Source organism: Gossypium hirsutum, chromosome D01, assembly GCF_007990345.1.
Source record: "Gossypium hirsutum isolate 1008001.06 chromosome D01, Gossypium_hirsutum_v2.1, whole genome shotgun sequence".
Lineage (NCBI taxonomy): Eukaryota > Viridiplantae > Streptophyta > Magnoliopsida > Malvales > Malvaceae > Gossypium > Gossypium hirsutum.
In genome coordinates this window covers 58,491,065-58,518,933 of record NC_053437.1, presented here as the reverse complement: position 1 = coordinate 58,518,933, position 27,869 = coordinate 58,491,065, and the positions used below count along the sequence as shown (strand labels likewise).

Sequence of the window (27,869 nt, the reverse complement as noted above, 5' to 3'; positions counted from 1 at the left end):
TCTATATCTATACTATTCTTTTTAACTGGCTGACCAACTTAGTTGGGATATTATCCAAAAACTAATTTCTTTTTTCAAAGTTACAACTATTACTACTATGTTTTGGGAAAATGTTTGGTACATTGTTAATAGATTAATATGTATTCTATATGAATATAGTAAATTATTAAAAATAATATTTAATGGCAATTTTTTAAGGGTTGGTTTAGATGGGCGGTGCATTTAGTGTAAAAACGGCGGTAGCGGTGAGATTAGATATTATAACGAGAGACAAAAAGTAAGTTAAACGCACCACAATACATTTAAATGCATCCTAAGAGTGTGTAGAATAAAAAAACACACCGGCAGTGTACTAAATATTCACTTGTATGCTTTAAATATATTTTTTTTAGTTTTTTTTAGTATAACATTGAAAATAAATAATATTTTATAGGATACTTTTGGATAAAAAAACTTTTAAAATTGAGAGATTTTCAAAATACTAGTATTTGTAATTATTTCGTTTTGATAAATAATTTTTTGAAAAATTAAATTACTCAAATATTATACTTTAATTTTTCAAAAACTTATAATTTATAATTTGATTTCGGGTATTAATTTTTTTTTAAATTACCCCTGCGTGGACAAATTAGATTGCTAACAGTGATGTGTGGCAGTCAGAGACTGACCCTGAATAATTATGGTATAGATATAGGTTCTAGAAAGTAGAAAGATTTTGGATACTTTCCTCAGAAGTTGTAGAAAGTAGAAAAAATTTCTACCAAAACAGAAAAAATAGAGTAGAAAAATTAAGCTTCACTAATTAAACGGCTGAGTATAATTGACTTTGTTCAAAGTGGGCGGTCTCCATGTTGCTTTTGATCGTGCAGCCTTTTATCCTCGCTCATTGCTAACGTCATTTGCACCATTCTCTCTGTTTTGAAAATTTGACCCCTCAACGTTACCCACTCCATTCAAATGATTTGAGCAGGACTTTTAGTTTGTAGAACTAATAAAAAGAGCCATTGAAGAAGATCGTGCGATACCGTTAGTAGTCCACGACACGGTCGCGCGGTAGCGTTGGTAAGTCTAAAACGTTCTTTAGTGATACAATTTATATATATTAACTGAAGAACTTAGCGGATAAGTAGTGTCACCAACAAATTTAATGGAGCTCTTCTCAAAGAAACTAACTCCAACCGACTGCCTCAAAAGGTTGTCCATCCCAAGCAGGGTATTAACTTCCTTTCCTCAGTTCCATGGTGGTCATGCCGTGAACCTGCTAGTCAGGTACGAAGCAATGGAATGGCCGCTTGTGTGCACCACTCGTAAAAAGGGGCGTTATAAGAAACCAGTTATCTCTAGGGGTTGGAGAAGGTTTGTTCTTGGGAACGGCTTGAATGTTGGTGATCATCTTACATTTCACAAGGAGGAAGATGACAATTCAAGTTCCTTGCATTTTAGGGTTGAATTGAAGAAAGCAACCAATCTATCCACGAGTACTACTCCTTGCAAAAGCAAATCAAACTATAGCAAGGAACGAGAGAGACAAGTATTGAATAAGCAGTTCGGTGCCATTGTTACTATTGATCATCGTAAAGGAGACCATAAGTATCTCAAGCACTTTGGCTTATCTGACGGCGACAAGGGTAAACTTGCTAATAGTAACGATCAAGTTAATCTCAGAAAAAACTGCAATGAAAAAGAAAAAGCTGTCGTAATACGTGAGCATTGGAATCTTGATCAATCTATACATGGGGATGATGTTAATTTAAATTTGAGCTTGGGCAACCAATGTACGTACGGCTTTAGGGGTTTATAAGTGATGTTTGAGAGAATATAATTAATGGCTTTTTATAAATATATTATTAAGTGAATGTTCATAAAGATTAAGATATTTTAATAGCGATTAAAAGTATATCTCTACTTCATTTATACTTTTTATACTTATGAATAAAAACTTTGAAGAAGTTTTCTAAATATTCCTATTAAAATATATTCTCTTTTTTGCTCTCTCATTTTATTTATTCTTTATTCTTTGTTTTTTATTTTATAGCATGTTATCAGCATGATTCTCTTTTAATTGTTTTTTTCCCCACAAGTCACAAAAATATCCATAATTTTGCTATTGTCATTACCTCCTAGAGTTGCTGCTATTTTAATTGAGGTTTGCGCACTATGGATAATCATTAGAGCCTTTAACTACTCAGATCTATTTTACTATGATTTATGTATTATATCATTTTTATTATAATTAATGGAGACTAATCATGACAACATGAATAGATAGATTTTGATTTGAAATCCACGGATGTTTACGATGGTGATTATGAAATAAAGAATCAATGGAGGCGTTTAGAAGTTTATCCTACTAGATTTGTTGCATTTCCTGAAATGAATGCAAATATAAAGAAAATAAAATATATAATCATGAACTACTAAAAGTGGAAACAATGTAATAAATAAGAGAATAATGAGAGTTCTCAAGATAACTCTTCAAAGGGTAAAGATAACTTATATTATCAATTTGATATGACATATTATTGGCCACATATATGGCGTATGACCAAATATTTTGTTTCTGTTAATATTCTTTGAGGAATGACATGAGAATGTAGTAATGAATTCTATCATTATAGATAGAAAATATTTAACTTATTTGGTACTGAAACAAACAAATATTATTCCAATATTTGATAGTATAAAATTAGTTGAAAGCTCTAGAAGAGTTAATATATCAATATCTAAAAAAGCACAAAATTTGTGATGGCTAATATAATCAATTTTTTTATATTTGAAGATTATGGCATATTCCCTAAAGTGAATATTGTATATAATTGTCTGGAAATTATATTTATTTTGTTGACTTAATGACATTATAGACTTCGTATTGATTTAGACATTTCTAGTAATAAATGTCAAAATAGTACTTATGAAAACTAATATCTAAACCATTACTTATGAGAACTAAACTTCCTATTTCAACATGAGATTATGTTGATTTACATGTTATACATATCAATCCAATAAATTATAAATACTCTTTATTACAATTAATTTTTGGTCAAGAGCTAAATATTTCTCATCTTTGAATTTTTGTATGTGCGTATATGTTCCAATTGCTCCACCACAACAAAGATGAGTGAATACTCAAAGAAAGTTGAGAATATTTATTAATTATGAGTCTTCTTGTATTATTAATATGTTTTAAATGTATTGGAGATTTAGTTATGACATAATTTGTGATTATTATTTTGATTCGATAGTTTTACCGACATTAGGGAGAAGAGAAATAATAACTTGTAATGAGTTAGGGGGAGAGTAATTTGAACTAGAAGTTCAACAACGATAACTTATTACAAGCTCCAAATATGAAAATTCTCATAAAAGAAAATAATAAATCTAAATGGTCATATAGTGAAGGTGGATGCTCTAGAAGAGACCCAAGACATAACCAATAAGTAACACTCCAAAATAGATTCAGGTACTTGAAATTGAAGATTAACATAATGAAAATAAGAAATCTTGATAAGTTATGTCAATTCGAGAAAATGTCGAACCGATAATAAAAGTAGTCGACAATGGTTTTGCATGCATTATTATTGTTGAAATAATGAAATAAAAGGAGAACTTTTAATAAATCTATTGAGAAATATAGATATGGAATACAATGTTTAAAATAGAAAGATACAACTCAAGTACAATTAATTTTGTGGAGTTTTTAGATCAGTAGTCCAAATATCTAAAGGTATAAAGCTAGTGAAGGTGCAAATAAAGTAATTTTGCAAAGGCGGAATAAAATATGAAGTTTTTTGTTAAGCCCTGACATTGATCATGAAAAAAATATTTTTTTGTGGTGGATATAATAACCTTTAAATATATTATTAAACTGATAGTTCATAAAAGATTTAACTTGCGTCTAATGGTTGTTGTTACAACTTTTTATGAATCATTGTATTGTAAAGTTTATATTAAAATCCTTAAAGGATTTAGAATGCTAGAAGCATATTAAAATTTTCGGGAAATTGTTCATTTATTCTATTTGTGTTTTTATAGAAGAATCATGATTAAAGTTTGTTATAATTATTGTTGAAACTCTTGAAGAGATCAAAATATATTTTTCAAAATTTTCTCTTACTCATGACTTTCAAAAGAATGGTGATATAAATGCTTAGCAAATACATTCAAATAGTCATTTGAAAAACTAGTATTCAAAATTGAACACGTAGAATATGAGAAAGTATGTGATGTTTTCATGGGGAGTAAATACGTGTTGTACTCTTTTTCTCTTAATCGAGGTATTGTCCCATTGGATTTTTCTGGTGAAGTTTTTAATGAGGTAACATATTATGCGTATTATAGATATGTGTACTCTTTTTCCTTTATTAGGAATTTTTTCCCATAGGGTGTTTTTTATCTTATTAAGGCTCTAATGAGACACATTATCTACAAATGGACATCTAATGGGAGTTTTATGAACATTTTATTAAGTGGATGTCCATCAAGATCAAGATAAATTTTGATGTACTTAAATTCTAATAGTAATTAGAAGCAAATCTTTACTTTATTTATACTTATTATGCCTATAAATAAAAATTTTGAAAAAAAATTATAACTATTTCAATTAATTAATAAAATACTTCTCTATTTTCTTGATTTGATTTTGGGGAATGAGGAAATAGTTAGCCGCCAGACTTTGGCATAATAATGAATGGTGAGCGTTATACATCCCTTGACCAAATGGAGATATGGGTCCCCAAATGCCATGTGAGTCTCTCCCAAAACTTTCTACTTCTAAATTTTGTCTTCATGTTTTATGAAAATTAAATTGTTAATTGATACTTGGGTTTAATATTTGGGATTATTCAATTAAATTAAAATTTCAGTGTTCATAAAGTAGAAGATAAAATCTACTTTATAAAGAACCAAGAATTAATAGCAAAATAAACAGCTAAAATGTTTAAACACACACAATTTCTATAAAGAACTCGCAGGCTAGCTGATTAGGATGAAATAACGTGACAGTTATTTAGCTCTCCATCTATACGGGTTGTTGAAAGGGCCGACGAACTGGTATTAGAGTTGGATCCACCGGAGGATAAAGAAAACAAAGTCAACGACCTGGAAAGTCTTGGGTATTATGAGGCTTTTTTAGTGCTGACACCCAATGAACTATAATGAATCATCTCCAATCCAAATTAAACATATACCAGTCTAAGCAACCCGTCATGCTGCTGTAGCTCTCTTAACATCCTACCATGGTTTCCACAATGGACCTCGGTGCCAAAGTCAAATCCAAATTCATTTCTTCCGCATGTGGAGCCAAGTTCAAGCCATGCCTTTGGGTACCACTTCTGCAACATGCTTCACTTGTGCCAATGCCAAAGGCCGGGCCAACGAAATTTATTTCTTTCTCTTCTTTGATCATATAGTATGATGAGTGCAGTGGTGGTTCACCACCCATGCACATGGTAATGCCACTGGACTTCATTTCAGTCTTGAATTGAGCTTCGCTACTCCCTTCCTCACTCAAGTCGATACCAAGTACCCTGCACGGTGGTTTGGAAACAACGTGACTAGCGAAAGGGACTGGCGCAGCATCATAAGCTGGCTCCATGAAAGGAGCTCCCTCCTCTTTGATTGGTGCATCGGCGTCCTTAAGCAATAGCTTTTTCTCACATTCGAAGTTGGGGACCTTCGTGGGGTATGTGCCACTGCCAGTGGTTCCATTATCAACTCGATGATTCAGAGAAATATCCCTAGATGGCTTGGCTGGTTTCTCCACTTCAACCTTATAGTAAGAAGAGCCCGCTTCATCAATATCATTCACTTTGTACAGCGTGAGTTTATCTCCAACCCTGAAATTGTTGCAAATAACAAATTTTCTCCATCCACCGGAGAAAACCGGTTTCTTGTACCCATTTTTGCGGACAGAGCAGATGATCGGCCACGCCTTTGTCCCATACATAAGGTGAAGTTTCATCGCATAGCTTCCATTAAAATCTGGCAAGGCAGGCAAGATTTTTGCCGGGACCGCCAGCCTTTTTCTGGTATCAGTGTCAGTCAGTAACTTGGAGAAGAGCTTTATTGCTTCAGCCATGGTGTGTGAAAATTCCAGTACTTAATATATAATGGGACGAGATTGTCTGCTCAAGGTCTTGAAATTCCTGGTACAATCAGCTTATATATATATATAAGGGGTTCACGAGCTCGAGCCGATAAATCAACAATCAAGGAGATAACGCCAAGTGTACTTCATCCACCAGCCTCTAGTCTCCAGCCCACCGATTCTTAAAGCTCTGTGAATGTGTGTATATGTGGACTTTAAGCTTTTTCTAATGTTTTTGGTACGTCATGAGACCATTGGGGATTGGCTGGTGGAGCCAAGGATCGGAGTACGTTCACATTGGACGCTAAGAAAATCAAATCCATAAACAGTTCGCCATAAAAATATGCTTTGCCCAGGTAAGAATAATAAATAATATCTTACCTTACATTCATTCTTTTCTTCATTTTGCGACTCGTATGAATGATTCTGATTTAGCATTAATTTTTATGCTACCAACTAACAATTAACTCATTAAATCACATACATAATATCAACATATATAATTATATATTAAATTTATTATTAATGTATCATAATATATAATATTTGATACACTTTTACCCAAAATTTTTTGACATATAAAAAGGTTTAAATATGTCACATATTTTATTTTTTAAATATTTTACTGGCAGCTAAATATGTTCATAGGTTAAGTATTTTGTTCCACTTAGAGGTGTTCATGGGCCGGGTCGGGTTCAGGCCAAGTTTAACAAAAAAATTTAGGCTCATTTGCAAGTCCCGGCCTGCCAGTATTAATTTTTTATATAATTTTTAAATATATAATACCTAAAAGGTACTAAAAACATTAAATAAATATTTCTCAACAAATTGAAAATAAATTTTAAAAAATATGTATATTTAAATAACACTAAGATAAGTGCAACTTAACAAGCAAATGTCTCTAAAATAATAACAAAATTAACAATAAAATAAGTGCTATACAATATCTAAACAATAACAACAAAATAGTGAAATGGTAGCAAAATAGGGAGTAAACAATAAGAAAAAAATATTAAAACAATAAAAAAATAGCAGATTTTTTTGTCCTTTTGTGAATTCAGGCCGAGGCTGGGCCAAAAATGCCTTACCCGAGGCCCAACCCATTTTTTAAACGGACCTTATTTTTTTACCCAAACTCATTTTTCGAGCCTATACTTTTACCCAAACCTTCTCACTTTTCAGGCAGACCTTCGGGCCGTGCCTGGTGACCAGACCCATTAACAGTTCTAGTTCCACTTAGTTGGCCTGATCCATTTTTAGATTGGACTTGGCTTAAGCTTTTAATGTTAGGTTGCTTTAGGCTTACCTATTTTACTATTTTTTTGTCCTTTTGTGAATTCGGGTCGGGCCTGGGCCAAAAATGTCTTACCCGAGGCCCGACTCATTTTTTAAACGGACCTTATTTTTTTTTGTCTAAACTCATTTTTTGAATCTATATTTTGACCCAAATTATCTCACTTTCTAGGCAGACCTTCGGGTCGGGCCGAGTAACTTGACCCATGAACAGATCTATTTTCACTCAGTTGGCCTGATCCATTTTTGGACTGAACTTGGCTTAAGCTTTTAATGTTAGGTTGTTTTAGGCTTACCTATTTTACTATTCAAATTAATAAAAGATGTAGAAATATATAAAAAATTATATTAATATTTAAATATTTAAAATTAAATTTGAATAAAAATATTTTTAATGATTTTTAAACAATAAAACATATCATTTGAGTGGGCTAGACCAACCCAAGCTCGATTCCGGTTTTAATTCTTTTTTGACATTAGATTTCGACTTGATTCATAAATATCTCTACTAATAATATCTTAAATAATTTTTCATATACATAATGTAAAATTAATTTAATATAAAACACTTTAACAATTTAATGATGAGTTACTTGATCTTTATATGAATTAGAAATTAGAGAGAGCATTTTAGAAATTAAATCATAATGAAAAGAAGTGTTAAGAATGGTAAGGATTAAGATAGGGGTGAGCATTCGACCGAATCGAATGAATTTTTTTTTGAGTTAATCAAGTTGACGAATCTGATTTTATCATTCTAACTTGATTTAAAATTTTCTCGAATCGAGTCAAGTGAGATGGAATTTGAATCGAATATATTTGTTTGAGTTAAATTTAAAAAAAAAATACTTTGGGTCCTTATAACCACTGTTACCCACCATAATCAAAATTACCCACAGTAATCAAATTTGTTATTAACTTTCATCGCCTCATAATTTATTTATTAATTTTTTATATATGGGTTTAGCTTCTTTGCTTGCTCGATTGCTTCAATTATCTTTTGATTTTTGTCACTATGTATTTTGAAATTAAAAAATAAAATAAATGTAACAAAATGTGATTTTTTAATAAAAGTTATTCTAAAAATAAAATGTGAAATTGATACCAACATAAAATTTTAACATGATATTTTATGACATCATCAATAATTCAATTTTAACAGAAATTTATAAAGATCCAATAGGATTAAAACAATTCAATAATATAAATAGTGCAAAAATATGAAATTAAATTTAATAATATAAATAGTAGATATAAATAAAATTATTATTATTTGGGTTTAGAGATTTTTTTGGGATGATTTTGATTTTTGATTTGGGGTAAAGGGTGAGAAGTAGAAGTTTAGGGGGAAAATAAAAAGTTTTTGGGATTTTGAGAGAGTAAAATTTCGGCAAGAAAGTAAATGGGGGAGTAAAATTTTGGGGGGGACAATATTCAAAAAAATTGAGGGGAAAATGAATTTAGTGTAGATTTGAGGAAAAGTGAGAAGGAGTAAAAGTTTTGGAAGAAACTAAAATGGTTTCAGAATTTGAGGTAAAAATGTAAAATATTATAATTTGATATTCAGTTTATTCGAATTTAAAAACTCAACTCAATTTAAACTCGAAATTCAAAAAAAAAATTCGAATTAACTTGAATAACTCAATTCGTTTAATTTAAAATTTAAAATTTAAATTTTTTTTCAATCTTTCTAAGTCGAATTGAATTAAAATTTAAAGTGCAACTTTATTCTTGATTTTAGAAAAACGAAATGTCCATTATTTCTAAGGATGAAAAAAAAATTCGATAAATTCTAACCCACTCAACCATCTAAAGTTAAAATAAAGTAAATTTCGGTATAAACTAATTTTTCATAAAAATTTCGAATTAAATTGAGTAAATTTAAGTCTTCTCTAATATATCCTTTTTTTTTCTAATTTTAAAACTATATTTCGTAATTTTATAAGATTATATAAATATATTTAATTTAATTTAATTATAAAATTAAAAAATGAATAAAATAGATCATTAAATTAATTTCAATATCGAAGGTAAAAGTCAAGTGGCAATGTATTAGATAAGATTAGAGGCAGGTGGGCGGCCACGCCCATACTCTTCCTTATTTATTCCTTTGATATTTTTCATTTTTCTTTTCGGCTTTAATTTGGATGGGATTTAGTTACGGATAGTATAAAAATAGTGGTGATAATAAAATTAGATATTGTGGCGATACTATAACATGGAACAAAAAATAAATTAAACACACTATATTGTACTTAATCGCGCATTCAAATCTCACCTCATATATCGATTGAAAAAATAGAGAAGAAAAAAGATCGAAAAAAAAGTGGGTTGATTATGTTACTGAGTAACATATAGACATTACAGATATAAAAATCTTATGTATGATGAAACCAAATTTTCGTCTAATCTCTTTTTTCTCCATTGATTTAACAATTCTCTTCACCACCCTAAGCTTTGATGCCGTCTCCTTCATTATTACCCTTTTCCCTGAATACTCAATCACTGATCTTAGAGTTAATGCCAGGTCCACGCTTTTAGCTTTCACAACCCTCCACCTTCTCCTCATCCTCAATGAACGTATTGCACCTGAAATTTTCTTTTTGTATGATTTCCAATAACCCTGGAGTTGGATATTTACTCTCCCTCCAACACATTTGGTCTCTAACTTTAACTTCAAACCTCGTACCAAATCGACAACTGCTTTACCCTGTTCTGTAATAAACCGTTTAATGCCTCGCGAGTTTTCTAATTCTTGGTGCTTGTCTGCTTTGTTGGATTGTAGTTTGCATATGGCCTGGGACACCAATTGTTTTAACTCAGGGTGTTGGGCCATGACTGTCGGAGCTGTTGTTTGAAGAGCTGTCAGTGCTCCTCCTTTTATCAATACATTGCTATTGCTGTCGTGGTTTGCAAGATAGCAGATGAGAGTTAATCTATGGCACTGTAACTTTTCATCACCATCGTCAAGTAATAGCTTGATTAACAATGGTACGCCGTTCGATTCGATTATCGACTTCGAATGCTCGCAAGAGAGGTAATTATTTGGGCAGATAAACTTTTGCAAAGCAATAGAAGCTTCCATTGCAACTTCCCGGTCCGCATCGCCTAGTCGGGCCACCAGTGGACTAATTACTTGGCACTCTTTCGCTGAAAAAGACCTTGCCAATGAACCGACTGACTTGATTGCCGGAATTCTCAGTTTCATGTTGTCGAATTCTTTGATTACTCTCAATAGCTCATCGACAACTGCCTTTGCAGCCGGAGAAGAACTCTTAAAGGTGGAATGTCTAAATTCATTATTTGATTCAGCAATGGCTGTAATTTCTCTTATAATCATTAAGCAATTGTATTGTAATTCATCTTTTTCCGTTTTCAACAACTTAGCCAAGCATAGCATTCCTTTTGTCTCCGTTAATGTCTTACAATTTGAAATGCTCCCTTGAACAAGCATCCATAAAGCCCTGGAACAACTAAGTTTCAATTTCGGATTCCGTTTAGTATCATCTGCAGGTGACAACAATGTAATCAGCTGCCATATCACATTCTCTCTGATTAAAGCGTATTCCTTCAATTCTGGGTTATGCTCTGCAATGCCGGTAACCAAATTGGCTGCTTGAATTTGATCAGAAATCGCTGATGTTCTTGATAAACGACTTAAGATTGTAGAAACCATTTCCTTCATAATAACCCTTTTCTTTTCCTCCTCGTTAGCTAAAAGGCAAAGTGTTTTGACAGTCATGATTTGAGCATCCAAAGATATCTTCTCTTTTAAAAGCTTTTGTAAAGACGGTACCCCGTCTTCTTCATAAATAATGTTCTTATACTCATCGTTTTGCTCAGCAAGTGATGCCAGTTGTTTCACCGCCCGGACGCGATCTTCCAATGCACGCCCCATTTTGACGGCGGCGATGCAAGACCACACCTTAACCTTAACTGGTTTCTCGTACGTCGACGTCGAGCAACTTTGGGGCATGTAGATGGAAAGCAGCCATTTCATATCGCTGGTAGAAGCATTTAAACAGTTGAAGAGCTCCACAAATTGGGTTGCATAGCTGCAGGTAGTGAAGAGTTTCCACAACAGGTTTCCGCGCTTGCATTTGTGGACAATGGAGAGGGCGTGCTCAAAGCCAACCTTAACCTCTTTGACTATGCAATGAAGTGGGCGCAAGTAAAGGGAAGTATGAGGTGAAGTAACGAAACAAAGCAGGGTTTTCAGCATTTGCGATAGTCGATAAACTAACGGTACCAAATTGGAGACTTCCTTCTTGAACGACTTAGTCTTGGTAGCGGCTGTGCAAACATCATCCCCTAACGATATCAAATCCCGGAGTTGCTGAATCTGTGTTTTTGCCTCCCAACTCAACATTGTTTCAGTTCACATTGCTGACAAGCTCTTTTTTTTTGTTCGACATGCCGGTTCTCTTTGTTACCGTTTCGTTTAAATTTAAGCGCCTAAGGTCAAAATCAAGCAATAATGTTGCTTGATATTTTCGCCACCAGTCAATGCCATAGCTTGTCGGAGACGATCGCACAACGGCGTTCGAGAAAATTAAAGAAACAACAAATACCCACTTCTTTTGTTCTGGTGAAGTGAAAAAGGGCCCACTTGACATGTCTCCATATGATTTTGTCACATTACCGTCTTGGTATATGCCTTCTGGAAAGTCTGATGTTCGATCGCGCGATTGTTAGGTTGCGCAGTATAGCTAAATGTTTAATTAGAAGAAGTTGCAGGACTCGAAAGCAACTTTTAATTTTGTTTATTTGTTTTTTGGATCAGCCGTTCATTCCGATTAGACAGCTTTTTTTCTTTTGTGTTTATCAACAAAATACTAATACGTTTACTTGTCGTCATGGGAACGAGCATTATCAATGTGATTGTCGGGGAAAAAGAAGACGGAGACTCAAGAAATCGCGCGCACTCGTGCGGTACCCTTATCGTATCGCAAATGCACACAATAATGGACAATTAAAGAACCATTAAGGCAAGCATTAGAAACAAAAGTGAATCATAGCAAACAAATCCAAACACCGCTAACTTTGAAATTAAGTTGTATAATTTTATAAATGTTGCTTATTTTAATAATGTTTAAAGGTGTAAAATGTTTTAATGCTTTTTTATTAAGTTTTTTTTTTATTTTGAGTATTTGAACTTTTAAAATGCAAAAAAATATTCTCAATTTTTTAAAAAAATTTTAAACTCATGTTTTTTTTTGCACTAAATTAGGTATTTGAACAGCTAAAATGCATAAAAAATGCCCTTAAATTTTTTCAAAAAAAATCAATTAAGCCCCTACTCTTTTTTCTTTACACTCAATTGGGTAATTGAACTACCAAAATGCATAAAAAAAAAGCCCTCAATCTTTAAAAAGAAACAATTAAGCTCATGTCTTTTTTGCACTCAATTACTAAAATACATCAAAAAGGCTTTTTGACCGTTAACTTTAACAGTCAACGGTTAAAGCTGACCGCTCCTAATTTTTTTTAGTTAAAGTTACCACATGCCATAACTACAACATGACATGTGACCAAAAAATGATAAAAAATAAAAATCAATAAAAGTTATAAAAAATGTAAATTTAAAATATTAAAAATTTATTAAAATTAGAAAAAAAATATAAAAATTGTAAATTTTTATAAAGTCGTAGGAAAATTATAATAAATGTAAAGAAGTATAAAATTCATAAAAAATTATAAAAATTATTGTACCAAGAGAAGCATTTTATAATTTTTCTATAATTTTTATTTTTGATCATTTTTCACCACATGCCATACTGTGTTGTGACACATGATGGCTTTAACTGGAAAAAACTAGGGGTATTAACTTTAATTGTCAACAGTTAAAATTAATGGTTAAAGGGCTTTTTTTGATGCATTTTATAAATTTTTTATAATTTTTATATTTTTCCTAATTTTTAATATTTTTTTATTAATGTTTAATAATTTTTATAAATCTTATTCATTTTTATTTTTTATAATTTTTTGCCACATGTCACAACATGGTTGTGACACAGGGTGGCTTTAACTAAAAAATTAGGGACAATTAACTTTAACGGTCAACTGTTAAAGTTTGCGGTTAAAGGACTTTTTTATGCATTTTGGTAATTGAGTGCAAAAAAAAGGGGGGGGCTTAATTGTTTTTTTTGGGAAAAAGTTTGAGGGCCTTTTTGATACATTTTGAAAGTTCAAATATCCAATTGAATGAAACAAAAACAGTGACTTAATTGGTTTTTTTGAAAAAGTTTGAGGGTTTTTTATACCTTTAAGCTTTTTAAGAACTTCTATATTTATAATTTTTTAAAAGATTAAATCAAAATTTTATTTTTTTTGAAAGAACAAAGTGTAATTTTATCATTTATTAATTTAAAACTTTATAAGTTTTGAAGGGTCAAAATTTAAATTTCTAATTTTAAAGGAGATAGAAAACTGCCATTTTTACTTGAAGCCTTTACAACCTCCATACCCCAAATGGTATGACACAATGCTCAATGTGACTATCATGCGGGAATTACGGGGCATTCTATAGAAAACTGCACTACTTTTAAAAAGCTGGTTGAAAGGATTATCAATATGGGCATTGTCAAATTTGAGGATTCAGTCAGTGCAGAAAACCCGCTACTCAATCATATGGATAATGGGGGGAATGCGATGAATGAAGAAATGTTGGGAAACGGTCACATCAGTGCCATATACGAAGAAACAACTGAAGAAAAGATCTTATTAGATATTCACCCTCATAAATCTGGAAGTGTTCTAAATAATGGGACAGCAGAAGAGACCCTGTAGTATTTAGAGCCTACTTAGAGTAATATTCAGAATACACTTCTTGCTTTCAGCCCAGAGGCAACAAGAACTCTTTTGTGAAATAGGCTCATGTCTGAACGTCACTATGAAATGCATCTTTACAATCATTTTTGAGCCAATATTATTTCATTCTTTACGAATAATTATTTTTGATTCTTTCATACTTTTGGATTTTCATCCAAACCAATCATTCATTCATAATCATACTGTACAGATAATTATTCTTAAATTCATACATTCTTTGTATATTTTTTGGCACCTACAATAGGTCCTTGAATATCAACGATATGAATGACACTGCTACAGACTCAAAATCTCCTTTTGAGCGAGACATGTGTTTAGAGGGATCTCACGACTTTGAAGATGACATGGATTGTAGCCTATCTCCGAACTTATTGAGGATGGTAGAACAAGATGAAAAATAGATCCTACCCTATAAAGAATCAACGGAATCTATAATCCTTCCCTATACGGGGCATGAAGGTTATTGGGTCGATCTCGACAGAAGATTCTAGCGATTATTGATTTATCTTCGCAGGTAGAAGCCGTTTCATATGCCAACATCACAAAGTTGACAGTTAGAAAATTCTCGAAAAATCATATGTCAGTATGAAATGCCAAAAAGGATCATATCTAACAATGCACTAAATTTGAACAAGAGTATGATATCAAAAGTTGGCAGTCTGTTCAAGATTAGCATCATGTTGCCCCAAAGTGAATAGTGTATTGAAAAAAAAACCAACTCTGCCAGGGCAACGCCTTGGCTTATCGTAGTTTTGCTCATTGAGGTCAAGATTCCTTCTCTCTGAGTTTTGGATCCAATCCCGATTGAAGAGAAAAGTTTAAAGTTATTCATCGTGGTCAAATGCAAATGGTGCAGGCTCACCAGAGAAAGTTCACCCTAAAGAATTCCACGAGAGGGACCTGGTATTGAAGAAGATCCTTCCCATACAAAAGAACTTCATGCCATGCTGGAAAGGACCGTATGTGGAAGGCCTTATCTGGAAAAGAGTCAATCTTGATTGGAAGGGATAACGAGGACATGCCTAATCCTATGAGTTCAGAGTCAATAAAAATATTTCAAAAAAAAAAGAGAAGGAAAAAGAAAAAAGAAGAAAAGGAGAAAAGGAGAGGCCAAGGTGAAAATCCATAAAGGGCGCCTTGAGACCAAAGGGAATTTGAGTTGAAAACCCGAAAAGGGCTGCTCAAATTTTGATTAGAATGGAACATGAGGCGATCAAAGCAGCTCAAATTTTGATCAAATTGGGGCAGGTGGTGATCTTGCTATACCTGAATCAACAAGAAAGGGTAGGCAATATCTTGGGGCATCGACAAAGCCCTGTAGATCTCTTAAACACATGTCAAACTCTGAAAGATCTTCAGAAAGTCTGAACAGAGAAGTTCAAGCTACGATATCTGGGGAACCTAACCTTCATACTATTTATATTGAATTTGTTGTTCTTGGAATAGTTCTTTCTTTTTCAAGATACGTGTTCCTAATTTATTCATTTCGAGCTATGCTCCCAAATCAAGCTTCATTTTTATCCATTGTTATGATCTTTTTGCGAACATGTTGCATTGGAATAATGATCAATGGACTAATAATACTTTCACAATGGAAGTTTTGCATATTTACTCTAGAAGCTTCTAAATAATATAGGAACCTGAAGCAGGACTATTGTTTAGAAAACACCAAGTTTAAAGGGTGAAATATCTAAGAAGGAAGAGCCTAAATTAAGACAATCCTTTTGAATTTTGTCGTCAAAACATTGGTTGGACAAAATAACAAGATGTCGTGTTGGTGACAAAACTTCAATGAACAAACAAGCAATGATCACTGAGTGATAAGAAGAGGAAGTTCTGCAATTGTGCATAATCATTTGGTACAACACCTTGAGAACGGTAAGGCCAAAGAGATTCAGATCCTGTATCCCTAAATTACAGGGGGAAAGATTTGGGAAAGAGCCAGATCTTATACTTAGTGGGAGAAAGATGGTTCAAAATTTATGTCTCAAAATTACAATGGATTGAACCTTGAAGATTACAATGGGGGCAATCTGGTTAAGTAAGAGATGAGTGTTACCTACCGAGCAAGACAGCATCCTGAAGTATTAGTAATGAAGCCTTGATGAAGAACAAGCAATAACAACTCAAACATTAAGGAATCATTTTCATGACATTCTGCATTCATTCAAATGTCATTCATACGCGTCTAGTTAGGGGCATTTGATTCATTTTGATCATGTCATCCTAATCACTAGGCACAATTAGGTCCATGAAATAGATTATACAGGTCATGTTCCCTAGAGAACAGATCAATGAAGATAGTAGATCTTGCCTTCCTGTACTGACAGCGGAGCAGACTAAAGATAGCAAATCATGCCTTCCTGTACTGACGGTGAAGCAAATCGAAGAAACCAGTCTTGCCTTCCTGTACTGACAGCGAAGCAGACTAAAGATAGCAGATCATTCCTTCCTGTACTGACGGCGAAGCAGATCGAAGAAACCAGTCATACCTTCCTGTACTGGCAGCGAAGCAGATCGAAGACACTAGTCTTGCCTCACTGTACTGACAGCAGAGCAGACTGAAGATAGTAGATCTTGCCTTCCTGTACTGACAGCGAAGCAGATCGAAGACACCAGCCTTGCCTTCCTGTACTGACGGCGGAGCAGACTGAAGATAGTAGATCTTGCCTTCCTGTACTGGTAGAGAAGCAGATCGAGGACACCAGCCTTGCCTTCCTGTACTGGCAATGAAGCAGATCAAAAGACACCATAGTTTGCAGCAAAGCAAACTAAGGATAGCAGATCTTGCCTTCCTGTATTGGCAGCGAAGCAGATCGAAAAAAAAAACGAATCTCGTCCCCCTAAAGTTACAGTGGAATGGATCGAAGCAACAAAACACAGTGGACTGGAATTAAACTACTTGAGGAAGAGAAGAGCTAGAAGAAGTCAAGATTCAGCGACGCCGGGCAAAAATTGGTCCCTTTTGATGTCTTTGCTCTATTCTCATTACACGACAATGAGCAAAGAGGGGCAGCTGTAGGGCCCAATTTTTGACCCAGGGCCCAATTACAAAAGCAAATACCCAAACCCACCAAAAAAATTAATTAACCTAGACCTAACCCATTACAAGCCCAATATCCACCCCAAGCTCAACCAGGCCCACTACCCAACACAATTGGTCAAACTAAGGTTTCAGCTTTTCTGAAACCCTAGCCAATGCGCCGCACGTCTCTTCAGCCAGTGCTACCACCGCCGCACCGCACGTCACCTCAGCCATCTGCTTCAATCATCGCAACTTGCACCTACAAACAAGTCAAGATCGACACCAATAGCAAGAACAAGGGCTATAAAAGCCGAAATGCAATGTAAAAAAAGGGGGGACCGATCTTTATGTTTTGTAAAAAGGGGGGCTTTCTTTTTGTAATTTTTGACAAGATTTGAAAAAAAAGAAATAAAAACAGAGAAAGGTGGTTGCTTTTTTCTTTTTTCGCTTTTTTTTACTTTATTTTCTTTTCTCATTTCGAAACAAAAAGAAAAAAAAGGAGTTTTTTTTACCTTTTTGACGACGCCGGAGTGCTCGGGGTGGTTGAGGGACGATTCGGCGGAAAAAGGGGAAACTTTTAGTCTACCCGCCGCCGTGCCGGCGACCGGCACGGTGGCCCATGCCCTGGCCCTCGGCCGAAGAAGAGAGAGAGGGGAGAGTGTTTTTTGAAGTTTTTTTTTGAAAAGTAGAATGAAAATTTAAAAAAAAAACTGACTTAAATAGGCTTCCAAAACGACGTCGTTTTGGGCAGCCTTCTCAGGCACCAAAACGGCACCGTTTTAAGGCTGACCCGCGTGTGACCCGACCCACTCCAGGGGGATCCGCGTGTTTTCAATGGAAGGGCTAAGTGCACTTTTAGCCTTTCCGCTTTTTAATGTTTTCGCAATTAGGTTTTTTTATTTTTAAATTTACCCCGTTAGTTTATTGCGTTTTCAATTTAGTCCCTTCTGAAACTACGTCGTTTTAAAGGAGAAGGACAAATTTCCCTTTTATTCCCTCCATGTCTTGCATGTGTTCAGAATAGTCCCTCCCCTTTTATTTATTTGTGATTTAACCCCGAATTTCGTTTTAATTTTTTAAATTTATCCCTTTTGTTATTTTGTTTATTTTCTTAACAAACTCCATATTATTGCTGCTATTATTCATTGTTGTTATTGTTATTTGCTCATTTATATTTTTTAAATTTGAAATTTTTGCTGCATATACATACGTGTTTTTTTTATATAATGTACATATTTTTATAATCTATCTACATATGTATATATACGTACCTATATATTTTTCTTATATTTCATAATTTTTTTATACGTGTCTATATAATTATTTTATTTTCATAAATATATATATACTTACATATTCTTCATATTTTTAAAATATGTATTTTATATATATGTATTTTCATATTTTAGGATATATATATACACCTATATATATACTTTTTATATTTTATGATAGTTACATACGTATATATGTATATACTTACTTATATGTATATATATTTTATATAATAATTTTAAAATATGTACATATGTTTTTTAATTTCAAAGTATATATATATATATACACGTAAATACATTTACATAATACATTTATACGTACATAGTTCTTTTTTACTTAAATATATAAAGTATACATATATATACATACTTTTATATGTACATGTTTTTATATATTTTTATAATTTTATGTATATACATACATATATATTTCCCTTATATGTACAAACATATTTTCATATTTTATGATTTTTATCTATTTTCCTTTATTGTTATTATTATTTTACTTTATGTTCATTTATTTATTTATTTATTTATATGTCCATTTTTTATGTTTTAGTTTATTTATTTATTTATTTGTTATTGTATATAAATGATTGATTCGTCCTTTTTTTATTTTTATTTTTCGTTTTTTGCTCATATTATTTTCATTCATATTATCATATTTATTATTCCATTATGCATATTAACACCATACTTCAAAAAGGAAAAATTTTTAAAGTAAGGCAATATTTTGCGTTTGGGAATTCGAGAAAACGTGCTCTAATCTGCTGGGTTTCGATTTTTCTCGTTCAACCAAATAGTTAAATATCCTTTTAAATTTTTAAAGTAAGGTAATATTTTGCGTTTGGAGATTTGAGAAAACGTGCCCTAATGTGCTGGGTTTCGATTTTTCTCATTCAACCAAATAGCCAAATATCCTTTCAAAAATTTCAAAATAAGGCAATGTTTTGCGTTTAGAAATTCGAGGAACGTGCCCTAATGTGCTGGGTTTCGATTTCTCGTTTAACCAAATAGCCAAATATCCTCTTGAATTTTAATCCATGCCATTCGAGTTTTTTTATAAGGATCGTATTTTTAATTCTTCCAAGTTCTCAATTTTCGACATCAAGACATTAACTAATCAACTAGGTACCAATTTTGGGCATCACGAGGGTGCTAATCCTTCCTTTATGTAACCGACTCCCGAACCCGTTTTTTTGAATTTCGTGGATCAAACTCGTTGTTTTAATAAAATTAAATTGTTTATTAAAAACAACCATTTTTCCGAGGTGACCCGATCACACCTTATCAAAAAAGATTGGTGGCGACTCCCACTTTCATTTTTATTTTTTTCAGAACCCAAGTTGACCCCGTTTTCATCAAAAAATGGTGTCAACAGTAACGATCCACATCAACGTTGATTGCCGATGGTTCAGTGCCATGTCAACAAAAAATAAAATAAAATTAAGTACACAATTCATTTTTCAGTGATTTCATAATCTCATTTTCGATGTTCGAGTATGTAAATATTATTAATTAATATCTATGACGCTAGTATAAAAATATATTAAAGTTTGGTTCTTTAATTTTATTGAATTGATAGTTAATTATGATATAGGAACTAAAGTGTAAAAGTTCACAACTATAGATTTAGAATTGGGCCAAAAGTTTAAGGACTTATATAGTAATTAATCCAAGGTCTGAAATGGAAAATATATCGTTTTAGTTGTATAGCGGATGGTTTGGTGTAGTTTTGTTTATAAAATTATATTTGGACACCATTAGAGGTGATCATGGGTTGGGCTACCCAGCCTGACCCGACGGTCCGCCCGAAATATGGGTTTGGGCAAAAAAGAGGGCCCGTTTAGGAAACGGACCAGGCCTTGGGTAAGACTTTTTTGTCCTGGGCCCAGCTCGGCCCGGCCCGAATTATATATTAAATATTTATTTTTATTTTTAATAAAATATACTTTTTATTAAATATATATTTTTTGGACTTTTAATCCGAATTATAATTGAAATATATATTTTTTATTTTTAATCAAATATGGGTCGGGCCGGGTTGGGCTCGGGCTTAGCAATTTTCTTTCAGGCCGGGCTTGGAAAATTTTTTAGGCCCTTATTTTAGGTCGGGCCAGGCCCGGGCCTAAAAAACGGGCCTAAAATTTTATCTGGACCCGACCCGGCCCAGCCCATGATCACCTCTAAGCACCATATAAAGAAATATTATAATATGTACGAATTTAATCTTCAACTATCTATTTTAATTTATTTTTATTAAATACTATCAATAATATTTTTTATTAAATACTATTCAAATTCAAATTTTAAAACACCATATAAAAATTCGGAAAACAAAAAGGTTCGATCGCTTATTGTATCAATAATAGGAGAAGAGATTATATGAAATTGTTATTTCACGTCATTCATATCTCTTTGCAATTGGAGAATGACAAATCGGATTTTCTTCCTGATTTTTAACTTTTTTCTCCTGAAAAAAATTCAAATCCAACTAAAAATGCTAAAAATAAAGAGAGAAAAAAATCTGATTTGTCATTCTTCTATTAGAAAAGAATAAAAATGACGTAGAATCACAATTTTTTTCAATTTTTTTTTCAATAATAATTCTTTTAAGTTGTTGTTAGAGATTAATTTGATTGCATGTGTTATTCTTTGTAAGTTGCAACCCTTTTTCAATGATAGAGCTTTTCTTCTTTTTGGTACAAATGCATATAGAATCTTAATTAAATATAATTCTTTACTTGTTTTTAGAGATTATTTTATTCGGCATGTCACTCATTGCAACATGTCACCCTTTTTTATCTATATTATTATTATTATTATTATTATTATTATTATTATTATTTAAGGCCCTTTAGTCCTTTTATTTAAAAGAACAAAAAATTGAAAATATATTAACGTGTAAAATCTTAAATTTATAACTTAATTAAAGTTATTATACATACTTTATTACCTTCATCTCTAATACTAACTTAAGATTGATGACAACACTATGATAAACTATTATAGTGTATTTAGAATTCTTAATATTATGTTTTTAAACATTTAAGTTTCATTTTACTCAGAATTTTTTTTTATTTTAATATCATACATATTCAATGTGTTATTATTAGTTAATATAACATTTGATAATTGAACATGACATTTTTTTTTTCTTAATTTGGTAATTGAACAGATAAAATATAATAAAATATCATATGACCTGTCGCATGTCAGCCATACATGGATTATCTTGCTATCTCATAAAAAAAAAAAACATTGGTAGTATACTAGAGTAATTTGTAAAATGTTTGACAAGTTCAAATACCAAATCGAAAAAAAAGATTAGGTACCAAATTAGAAAAAATAGTTAAGTTCAAATATCAAATCGGACCCCAGAAAAAATTAAGTACCAACCTAAGAAAAAATGTCAAGCTTAGGTACTAAATTAGACCCAAAAAAATTTAGATACGAAATTAAGAAAAAAATATCGAATTCAGGTATAAAAGCATTTAAATATAATTCTTTACTTGTATTTAAAGATTGGTTTGATTCCATGTGTATAAAAAAAATTTAGATGCGAAATTAGGAAAAAGTGTCGAATTTTGATATAAAAGCATTTAAATATAATTCTTTACTTATATTTAGAGATTAGTTTGATTCCATGTGTATAAAAAAACATGTTCCCAACTTCAATATTTTGATAATTCAATTGTTTAAGGCTGTGAAAGCTGAACTTGGTTTGGAGTTGAGCATATACGTTGGTGGCCATTTCTTGTAACAATGACACTATATACGGGTATTTCTTTTCTTTTTTATTTTTATTTTTACAGTGTAATTGAATTGATGTCATGAATTAATCGAGTATTAATTGAGTATATTATTTTTGTAATATAATTTATAACACATGATTACCTTAGCTCATTTTAATGTGATATTATAAATATTAATGAAAATTTATTGGAAAGTTAAATGGGTAAAATACAATGAATTTTTATAATTTTACTTTAATGAAGAATTACACCTATTAGTTTTATTGGAATATTGATTTAATTTTTTTAAAACAAAATGAAAAGTTTTTAATATTATTATAAATTTCATATAAAATTTAATGTAAAATATATATACTATTTATAGTTCAAAATTTAAAAATAAAACATAACATAAAAATAAATATTTATTGGTACAATAAGATCTTGAATTTTTTTCAAAAAAAAAAAATCAAATAACTTCCTCCAACCTTTTGCACCCAATTGAGCCATTGAATCGACAATTTTAACTAACGGAGTCCTTTGACCAACGTTAACCATTTAAAACTAACAATAATATTGACGTGGCCATTAACAAATGCCATGTCAGCCAACAAATGCAGACGTGGCGATCCACATCAACGTTGATTGCCGATGGTTCAGTGCCATGTTAACAAAAAAAATATAATTTAAGTACACAATCCGTTTTTTAGTGATTTCAGAATCTCATTTTCGACATTCGAGTATGTAAATATTATTAATTAATATCTATGAGGTTAGTATAAAAATATATTAAAGTTTGGTTCTTTAATTTTATTGAATTGATAGTTAATTATGATATAGGAACTAAACTGTAAAAGTCCGCAACTATAGATTTAGAATTGGGCTAAAAGTTTAAGGACTTATATAGTAATTAATCCAAGGTCTGAAATGGAAAATATACCGTTTTAGTTATATAGCGGACGGTTCGGTGTAGTTTTGTTTATAAAATTATATTTGGACACCATATAAAGAAATATTATAATATGTAGGAATTTAATCTTAACTATCTATTTTAATGTATTTCTATTAAATACTATTCAAATTCAATTTTTTCAGCACCATAAAATATTCGGAGAAACAAAAAGGTTGGATCGCTTATTGTATCAATAATAGGAGAAGAGATTATATGAAACTGTTATTCCACATCATTCATATCCTTTTGCAATAGGAGAATGACTTTCAATGTTTTCTTCTTGAAAAAAATTCAAATCGAACTAAAAATGCTAATAATGAAGAATTCCTATTAGTTTTATTGGAATATTGATTTAAATTTTTTTAAACAAAATGAAGAGTTTTTAATATTATTGTAAATTTCATATAAAATTTAATGTAAAATATATATTATTTATAGTTCAAAATTTAAAAATAAAACATAATATAAAAATAAATATTTAATTTTAATTTAAGATAAGTAGATAAATTTATTTATCTAAATTAAATTTAAAAATCAATAGATAAATATATTTAAACATATACCATTAATATATGTCTATCTATTTTTTTAATTACTTCTAATTATTTAATTTAATTTAAAAGTTATAATAAAACATACTGTTTTTCTTATTATTTAATTTAAATAATGATTTCTTACTGTAATTATTGATTTCAATTACTTATCTAAAATATATTTAAATTAATGAAGGGTAATTATATATTTATAATAAATAAACTATATTTTAATTAATACATACAACAACATGTGCACACGAGAAAGAAAACTAATTATAGATATATCATTCATATTTTAAATAAAAATAATTCAAAATAATTTATCCTTTTAAAAAACTCCCTAAAATTTAAAACTATTTATATATATATATATATATATCATTAAATTATACAAAATTTTAAATACTAATAAAAAATTAAATAAATAATATTTAATTAGTCAATTAAAAATAAATAGTGTTTAAAAAATATCAGAACGAAATATTAGATTTTATAAAATTTCATAATTTTAAAAAATAAAATATGTCAATGTTTAAAAATTTTTATTAAAAAAGTTTTAAAATTTATACAAAATTTTTAAAAAAATAAAAAAATACTACTAAAAACTTTTTTTAAAAATTATATATTATTTAATTCGTCATTTAATTTTTTAAAGTATTTATACGTATTTTAATTCTTTTAGATACTATTAAAAATTTTAAAAACAAAATCAAATACTATTTAAAAACATTATTGAAAAATAAGATATATATGAAATTTAATATTATCTAAAAACATGTTTTAAAAATTTATATACTTTATAAAATATTTAAAACTATTTAAAAAATTAAAAACCCTAAAACAATCAACAAAAATATATGTAAAATTTTACATGAAATTTAAATTTTTTTAACATTAATATATTTTAAAAATTATGATAATGTTACAAACTTGAAAAAATATATATTTACTAATTACTTACTTTTTTTTATATTTTCCCTAACATATCATTATTTGCATTTTGTTTAAATAGGAGCTGTAATTATAGCATTGCAGAATTATATTTATATTTTAAAAAAAATTATATACACAATTAACTTGTGCGGGAAAGAAAACTAGTTGAATAATATAATATACAACAAAAAGTTATATTATTCAATTCAAATTTTTTTTCGAAATTCGTGTGATTTTACGCATTTAATTTTTAGATAATATACTTATTTTTATAATCAAATTTTAGTTATTCAAATTGTTAAATATAATTAGAATATATTAATTTATATAAAAATTCTAATATAAAAAAAAGACATTTTCAAATATTATATTAAAATATTGATATTTTGTAGATGAATAATTTTTTAATAATATTAAAATATTTATTTTTATAAATTTATGTATTAAGATTAAATGGAGTTTTTCTAATTCTACACATGTTTGAAAATCTTGTCAGTTGCTCTGTCGCTTGTTTACGTGGAGATTAAAAATTGGGCGCTGGAGAAACTTCCAGCCTCCCAAGAGCTGAAAGAAGCATGGAGCGAATGGGAAGTTCAGTGTTTGGTTCTGTTGAGTCTTACTCTGCAGTTGCTTCTCATGATATCAGCACACGTTCGACAAAAGTACAAAGGATGACTTTTACCTTACGTAGCAGCGACCGTGTGGTCAATATACTTGGGAGCTGATTGGGTTGCAACAGTGGCTATGACCACCATTCTTAGGGGCACCTTGGAAAAGCAAAGTGCAGTTGTGGTGCTTGGGGTTCCATTCCTTCTGTGGCATCTTGGCAGCCCAGCTAACATCACGGCTTATTCTTTAGTAGACAATGAGCTGTGGTTGAGACATTTTCTTGGACTAGTCTCCAATGGTGCAGAGGCAGTGTACATCTACTTCAAGTTTCGAACAGTTGGTGTCCCGGTTTATGGAAGCCTCCACTACCCTGATGTCATGGTTGTTCCGCTATTAGTCGGCGGAATTCTCAAGTATGCGGAAAGGATAGTGGCGCTGAGATCCGCATGCAGTGAACAGCTCCGGAGTGCCTTATATTCTGAAGCAGAAAACAAATGATTAGAACGGGGTTGTACGAGTCGGCTGGGACGGTAAAACAGTTTGTAGAGGACCCAAACGTCAAATTTCTCCGAGCGGCACGCACGTCGTTTGAATTTTTTAGGCCCTTGTTTTTGGACCTCCCGTTTAAAGTTTCCAGGAAGTCTCTCGACGGCAATGTTTACTTGAAGGACAAATCCGCGGAAGAAGCCTTCCGATTGGTAAAAATTGAACTGCAATTCTTTCATGATTTGTTCTTCACCAAGAATCCTATACAGCACCGTCATCGTAAACTGAATGCATTTCTTCGCGGTTTCTACATTTTGTCTGCTCTGTCCGTACTGATAGTTCTCTCAACACAGGATCATATTGGTGTGAGCAAAAGAGACATAACAGGAGTTGACATCGCCGTGACCTACTTGCTGTTGGTAGGGGCTATTTTACTGGATGTTTTGGGAGCTCTTCTGGACCTTTTGTCTTATTGGACCATGACTGAATTTGGCATTGCTGGTGGCAAGCTGTATAAGTTGTACCATTGGCTGGCTGCGTCCAGGTTGCGTTCAATTAAGTCTATGGCTGGAACACCAAAAATAGCACAGTACGATTGGCTCAAGGATTTTTGCTCAAAGCGCGGGATTGGGATTTTCTCTGGGCTCATAAATCTTATTGACAACAACGAACTTCGAAACAAGTACCGTATTATCAGTTGGGTGGAACTGGAGCATTATCTCGAGGAATTCATCTACACTGGCTTGAAAAAGGAACGCCTCAATCCTTCATTAAGTGCTCAGGTTCTCAGAATAATAGATCAGGATGCTTCTTTGCAGCCATTTCTGGAACTTGGAAAGGGTGCAAGGGAAGGAATGCCCACAGGTTTAACGCGCGTGATCTTTATTTTTCATATTGCTACCAAGCTGATTTACTACAATGCTGTTCAAATGGGACAACCTGTTCGCTCATCATCGTGTCGAATAAGCAATATCTTGTCTGATTACATGCTATACCTTGTTCTAGTGCATCCAACAATGCTACCCAAAGACTTTGGCGATACCACAAAAGAAAGTTTTGTACCTGACAAAAGAAAACCTGATCTGATCAGAAAAGAGAGACAAAGAATGGCTTCAACCTTTTCTGCGGAAGATACACCGGACACAACTGCAGCAATCAAGCTCTTTACCAATGGACTACTTGCCACTAATAGTTCTTTGACACAAGTTGAGGACACGGAACCTAATGTACTAGTCGGGGGACTACATGTTGCCCAACAATTGCTAGCGCTTTTGGACCAATTCAGGTATGATTATGATGGCATATGGGAAATAGTGTCTGATATATGGATGAAAATGCTGATTCATGCAGCCAAATACTGTTCGTGGAAGGAACATGCACTAGCGTTGAGGCAAGGTGGAGAGCTGCTGACTTACGTCTCTCTTCTTTCAGCTCATTTTGGCTTAAGCCACTACATCGAACCGTCGTGATCTCAGATAAAAGATGCCGGAATAATCATCCGATACTTTCGTTTATTTTTTATCTTACAGATTTCATTATAATACTTGGAATTTTATTCTTTTATTGCTTTCATGGTTGCAAAATTAGCCATACATATACTAGTTGTATTTTCGTGCTATTGTATTTTACACTGAAAATTATAGAAATAAATTTGTTTTTATTTAAAAATAATAATCGATAAGTAAAATAGTAATAAAATAAAAGCCTTAATTATTTGTAAACAATTAATAAATAAGTAAAATATTACAGGGTAATTTGCGTACTGCAAGTTTTGATAAAATGTTCCCTGAAATTTGACAAAAAAAGTTGCTACAATAAGTGCTTATGAAGAAAATACTAATATAACGAGGAATATCGCAAATTTAATTAATAATAAGTTTTAAATTGAACTAATTTAATAGTTTTAACATCATATTTATATTTTTCATTGATTAATAATATAATTTATTTAAAAAATTAAAATAATAAAATGAGAAGTTAGGGAAAACAATTATCAATTACTATTCAACAATCCATACCTTTTCAATTAAAATTTTATTTTAATATTTTTATACATTTATATTTTATTACTTTCATTAATTGTATATCTATCTTATTATTTAAGC

The 27,869-nt window shown here is 31.4% G+C and overlaps 2 protein-coding genes across 2 annotated transcripts; one reads left to right on the top strand and one right to left on the bottom strand.

Moving 5' to 3' along the window:
• Positions 1 to 9,716: 9,716 nt before the first annotated feature.
• Positions 9,717 to 11,750, bottom strand: LOC107921517 (uncharacterized). The gene has a single exon (XM_016851360.2). The coding sequence runs from the start codon at positions 11,748 to 11,750 to the stop codon at positions 9,717 to 9,719; it is 2,034 nt and encodes a 677-aa protein (XP_016706849.2).
• Positions 11,751 to 22,194: 10,444 nt separating this feature from the next.
• LOC107921488 (uncharacterized) lies at positions 22,195 to 27,359 on the top strand. The gene is made up of 2 exons (XM_016851335.2): positions 22,195 to 22,295; positions 25,166 to 27,359. Exon 2 carries the CDS (start codon positions 25,773 to 25,775, stop codon positions 27,231 to 27,233), a length of 1,461 nt encoding a protein of 486 aa, XP_016706824.2. The 5' UTR covers positions 22,195 to 22,295; positions 25,166 to 25,772; the 3' UTR covers positions 27,234 to 27,359.
• The last annotated feature ends 510 nt before the right edge of the window (positions 27,360 to 27,869 follow it).

Coding starts and splice junctions, on each gene's coding strand:
- LOC107921488 (XM_016851335.2), top strand. CDS start 25,773: ATGATTAGAACGGGGTTGTACGAGTCGGCTGGGACGGTAAAACAGTTT.
- LOC107921517 (XM_016851360.2), bottom strand. CDS start 11,750: ATGTTGAGTTGGGAGGCAAAAACACAGATTCAGCAACTCCGGGATTTG.